This window comes from Mesoplodon densirostris, chromosome 17, assembly GCF_025265405.1.
Source record: "Mesoplodon densirostris isolate mMesDen1 chromosome 17, mMesDen1 primary haplotype, whole genome shotgun sequence".
NCBI lineage: Eukaryota > Metazoa > Chordata > Mammalia > Artiodactyla > Ziphiidae > Mesoplodon > Mesoplodon densirostris.
Window position 1 is genome coordinate 15511247 of NC_082677.1, and position 6000 is coordinate 15517246.

The 6000-nt window shown below is 39.4% G+C and overlaps 1 protein-coding gene across 1 annotated transcript in view; it reads right to left on the minus strand.

The window, feature by feature from the left end:
- The window catches only part of LOC132477392 (phosphatidylinositol 3,4,5-trisphosphate 3-phosphatase TPTE2-like), a 50202-nt gene extending 46084 nt beyond the window's left edge, over positions 1-4118 (minus strand). The window contains exons 1-3 of the mRNA XM_060079759.1: positions 4075-4118; positions 2741-2902; positions 1125-1244 (exon numbers count right to left, since the gene is read on the minus strand). Coding sequence (XP_059935742.1) covers positions 1125-1244; positions 2741-2790 — 170 coding nt within the window. The 5' untranslated portion in view covers positions 2791-2902; positions 4075-4118. The remainder of the gene's footprint in view (positions 1-1124; positions 1245-2740; positions 2903-4074) is intronic.
- Between the last annotated feature and the right edge of the window lie 1882 nt (positions 4119-6000).

The window sequence follows — 6000 nt, forward strand, 5'->3', positions numbered from 1 at the left end:
TTTGTGGGTTTAACTTCTGTGGTTTAAGACAAGCATTTTTCAGTCTTTTTCCCATCCAAACAGAATTCTTATTCCCCTCTGTTACTCCCATGCGTAACAGGGGTTCACTAGAGCTGTGAACACACATCAGGCAGATAACAGATGAGTTACTTCCCAAGTGTGTCTCCTACCATCAGGAAGAAACACGATGGCAAAGAACTGATGGTCTGGGCTAGTGCTTCTCTAGGTTGAGTGTGCATACTGATTCAGTAGGTCTAGAGTGGGCCCTGAGGTGTTTGTCTTCTGGTATCTCTGACAAGCTCTTCCGTGATGCTGAGGTTGCCTGTCTGAAGACCATACTGGTTTGGGTTCTTTTCAAAAACTCCAAAAGCTTATCACATCAAGTTTTGTTGGGACCTGAGGGAAAGTCCTGAGAAGCTGGAGTGCAGGAAGTGCAAGCTATCTGACTAAGGAATAAGCCTAGTGAGCCACCCAACAGCTACATCCTAGAACACTTTTGCTCTTCTTTTTCTCACTGCCCCAGTAGAAAGAGGAGGAGAAATAGAGAAGCCATCGGTGGCTCATACACGTTTTGCTTTGACCCCTAACAGTTCTAACTCTGCCTCAGCTTCCGTCATGTTAACTGTCCTGCAAACATTCCACCTCTGTGTTTCTACCCGTGTCACCTCGTTTTTCTCTTCCATTTCTGCCTTTTTAGAGAATCATCATTGGAGTCACTCAAATTTTTCATCAACTCAAACCAGTACTCTCTTGGTTATAGGAAAAACCCAGGAATTTCACGTGTAAGAAATGTGTGGTTGAAGCGCAAGTGGGAATTTAGTGGGAATTTCAAAAGGTAGAGAAGTTCAAGTTAGGTACAAGAGGCAAGTCCCCAGTTTCTTCTTTGGGGGCGTCATCTTCTTCACTCGACTAAGGTACTCAGTGTGGACACCCTTCACTGGTCCCTAAACACCACCATCCTTTAGTTTCCAGGTAGAAATTTAACTCAACGTTTCATTTTCAAGCAGCTTATTTAGCACAGAATTAGCACATTCAGAGTTTAAAAGATTACACAAAATGAAAGCCACAGAAAATACTTTTTAAGAAAGAAAAACTTTAAGAGAAGGGAAGCATATGTTTCTTACTTGGGGAAATTTTTAAGAAACTTGAAGTTGTAGAAAAAATAAGCAATATTGACCAGTAGAGAAACCACAATAATGGAAGCATCTAAGGAGTTCAACATATCGGAAAAATACCGTCGTACCCTGTAACAAAAAACAAAAAAGATATAAGTTTATGCTTCCCCAAAGAAGAGGTAGGGATATTTTAAAAGCACCCTTAAGATTTCCGGTTTGGGATTTCCCTGGTGGTCCAGTGGGTAAGACTCTGCGCTCCCAATGCAGGGAGCCCAGGTTAGATCCCTGGTCAGGGAACTAGATCCCATGTGCATGCCACAACTAAGAGTCCGCATGCTACAACTAAGAACCAGCGCAGCCAAAATAAATAAATATTTTTTTAAAAGGAATTCAGCGTTGATGAATGATTTAAAGTGCATTTACTAGACTAGATTAAGGAAAAAAAATATTCATACTCATTTTATACTTATATAGGACAAAAACATCAATATGGCAAGTAGAGCCATAAGTATAGTAAGAGATATAACCAAACCATTGAACAAGAGGCAAGCATTGCCTGGACACAGAGGGGAGAGAGAGATGGGATGGTGAGCGATGCTATCCGACAATGGAAGCTGAACATGTCACAGCCCTAGAGAAACGGGCTGTGAGAAGTGCATGAAAGGAGCTTGTGAGAGGTAGACGGGTCCACTACTTTGGCCTGCAAACTCATCACCTGGCTTTGCACCCACAGTGGAATCCCAGTGAGCTGGTGTGGCCTCCTCTGTGCAAAGCTGAACTTTCAGCCCTGGCACCTCCTCCTCAACACTAGCTCCTTCAGCCATGGGCACTGGGGCTCCAGGGAAATCTTCTAGTCCTGGGATAGCTCCTTTAGGCTCTGAGTAACCCGGGAGTGGGCAACTGTCCTCAGCTCAGAGGCACGAGGACAGAAATTCAGCCAGAAAGGAGACAAGCATGTTCCGAAATGCTCTGGATGAAGTGAGGCTGGGGACTTTAGTCCCTGACTCGCTCTCCCATAGAGCTTAACACAAGTTTTTGTTCATTTAGTTTTAAATGTCTCATTAAAAAAAATTTTTTTTGGCCGTGCAGCTTGCAGGATCCTAGTTTCCCGACCAGGGATCGAACCCATACCCCCTGCAGCGGAAGCATGGAGTCCTAACCACTGGACCGCCAGGGAAGTACCACAAATTTTTATTTTAACTGAGGTAGGGTTTGCTCATGATCTATTATCTAGTACTTAATATACTGTCAGCTTTTATTTACATTGAACTCAATAAAAATATCAATACTTATACTTCACATACACGTTCCTCTTAATAATGTGCATGTAGACATATTAGCTGCCTGGCCCCATTTTGCAAACCCTTTAAGCTGTACCTGTTGAAGGAACCATCTAGAATACATGGTTTGCAGACTAGAGTGCCAGTTGCAAGAGTAATATTAAAGCTCAGTCTGATAGAAATTGGGATTTGGATTGTTGTTTCTCTTGTGGAGGATGCCTTCAAGGAGAATTATTTTGATAAAGAGGGGCATATTTAGTTGGGTTGACCTGGTCATTACTTGAGATGCTTCTCATAGCAGTACAAAATAGCTCTCTGTGCTTTTAAAAAATTAATCAAACTTACCCTTCTATAGACACTCGAAGAAAAACGTCCATGAAAAAAAATAAACCCATAGCTAAAGAAACTGCACGATACTCCAAAGGAATATATATCGTGCTATCAGAGATAAGTATGTCTGTAATGATGAGGGACACATCCACAAAGGTCAGCAAAATTCCAAGTATTCTGCAACAAACAAATAAATAAACCGAATAAGGATAAAGTGGTTTTCACATCTATAGGTAGACTAACTTCAGCCCCATGATCTGATATCAAAATGTCATTATTTTGGGTTAAACCGTTCAGGGGTAGGGAGAACTGCTCTTAGAATCTCAACATAAATCACTCTGCTTTCACCCAATAGAAGCAGTTGTTAGGGAAAGAAATTTCCCACTAAACCACTTCATGATATCATGCCCTTTTATATTAAGACACATCAGACCAACACTCCAAGACAGAATAGGCAAACTACATTCAAATGACATGTTTCCACTTGTAAACTCTTCTTAAAATTTAAGAATTTTGAAGGGTCTTCTACCAATTTCCCACAATAAAGTAAACCTCATTCATCTTGATATTTTTAAAGAATTGAGTAATAAAAACCAAGTGAAAGCATGACTAACACAAGCCCTTAAAAGACTTCTTTGACCAGTAAGGCTTCTTATCAGTGAGATTATCAACAAATATAAGATTACATATCAATGGATGGTTCTGGCACAGTTCTGGGCACGTAAGAAGGAATTCAATTCAATGAATACACACATAATTGAACTCTAAAGTAACTCCTAAGCCTTTTTCCTATATATGCTAAACATATTCTCTAGAAGTTGATTGTACTATTTGTATAATCTATGAAGATAAATTAATCTTAAAGCACTTTTTCACAATTGCAATGCAAATTAAAACATTATCAATTTAAAAGGAAGCAAGTACATTGTGTGAATCTGTAACATAGTATGAAATCTTACTATCATGTAGAGAAGAAAGATCTAAGTAAAATGTTTCCAGAATTAAGGAGTAATTCTAGGTGAATAAGGTATTTACTAAAACACTTTCCTTATAACTATAGAATTTTGAAATGCATGTTTCATTATTTTTACTTTGACAGGTAGAAAAAAACATGTTAATATGTTGCTATTAGACTCCGTACATGCCATTTCTTTGCAATTCTTCATGTTCAGCTTCAATTAAAATTCCAAGATAAATTAGATTGCATTAAATCGGGCACAAAGGTTATTTAGCGACATACTGACAGTGGAAATGCTTTTTTTCCCCCTCCCAGATCCTCTGCCATTAAAAAATATTGATATTAAATGTAATACATACTTAATTACCTCCTTTTCTAGAGTCTCACATACCTGAAAGGGAAGGATGATACAATCAAGTACACAATTCTCTTAATCCTGCTGCTGCAATGAGAAGTAAAAATAAAATTTCAGAGCTTTCAAGTGTATCAGATTTTTCCTAACATATAGTATGAATTTAACCAACAAAGGCCTTTATAAATATAATTTTTAAAGTCTCCAGAAGTTGCCTAACAAAACGCTTTTTACTAATAACTGTAAAAATGTCACCTGATTCTTTTTTTTTCTTTCCTATGTAGAATATATGTGAAAAAAAACACTAAACTTTCCCTTGACTGTAAAGCTCTAATCCCAACTTAATGCTAAGATTAAGCTTGGGGTCATCAACTAAAGCAACAGAGCATGGAGACAGAAGGGAATGGTAGAAGAGATGTGTGTTCCAGCTCTCCCATGAGTGAGCTGTGGGATCCTGGGCAAGTCATCACACTATGGCCAGACCTGTTCTACAGCAATAGCATAAGGGACTTCAGGGAAGCTCTTGTCTTGCAATATTCATTTCTTGAAACAAGTCACCCCATGAATAAGACAGTTAAACATTAATGAGACTCAGAGCTGGGGTGGGAAGTGCACTTTGGGGGTGAGGAATGTTAGTAAGATACATTTCAAAGGGGAAACACACTGGAGGCTGGGCTCCTTCCGTTAGTAGGAGGAGGAGACGGTTTTAGAGCGCCAGCAGTTGTGCCTCATTTTACCCTAGGGCTGGAGACAAGGTAGTCATTGAGGAGCAATTTCTGGCCCTGCTGAAGCCTCCAACACGTGACCCAAATTCCACCCCAAGTGGGATTTAATCCCAAAGCAATGCTCACAGACTGTGCCCAAGACTGGAGAAGAGGGAGGATATATGCCCAATAGAACTGGGGCACTGCCCGATGCAACGGGCCACAGATGGATACTGTTGGGCTAAGCTGAGCTATAAGATCTCCCCACCCCCCTCTAATTTCTCCTGCTCCATCTGCACCCACTACCTCTGCCCAGGCCTAGCGAGAAAAGGTCGATGTGGATGGGGAACTGATTGGCCAAAAGAGGTGAACCTCCCCTGAGGTTGCCATTCTCTTAATACAAGCCCTTTCTGATCCCAGACAGACTATCAGATCTCTGGGTAGCAAAGAAATGTTACAACAAATCACAACTTACTTGACAAAGTGAATTTACAGAACCATGCCTGACAGAATCATTGGGCCACAAAAGGATGGCTTGGGGTGGCTTTAGGCTCTACTATCACTTTCAGTGCCTCCCAAAACTACCCCACCCCAAGTAAATATAGAATTGAGATTTAAAAAAAAAAAAAAAAAAGAGTGTGCTATATAAATGCAGCTTCAAACAATGTGTGTGGAGTTTGCTGGCAAAGGACTGTAACTCAGTAATTATACATTTAGAAAAAGTGCTATTCATATTTGGGAGCAACACACATACACTCTCCAACACCCAGTGCAACCATGTAACGTTCCTAAAAATGATTACTCAGAGAAGTGCTTGAGCCAACTGAGCAAGGAATAAAAAATGAAGAAGGCAAGCATAAGGAAGATGCCTTATAGAGAAAAGGTGTCAAGAAATAAAATCATACAAATTCAGAACTAAGGCCAAATAATCATTGTTAATGTAGCACGTGGAAATGTAAACAAATGATTCTAAAAGCCAAGATAAATAACAAAGTTCTCGATAATAGTATGGATTTAAATTTGCAGGGGTTTTCCACATTAATTTAGGTTTCTCAGAAGACAGAAGTAAAAGCATGTTGCATTTCTATCTTCCCAGGTACAAGTCCAGTTTTAAACTGGATATTGATGGAGAAACAAAGGTACAATTATGTTTTCTAAAAATAGGTTTATAACTTTCATATTATTAAAACTTGAATAAAAACAAATCAACTAATAGCATAATGTTAAAAAAATTAAAGAACAAATATCAAGGAAGTGTTTA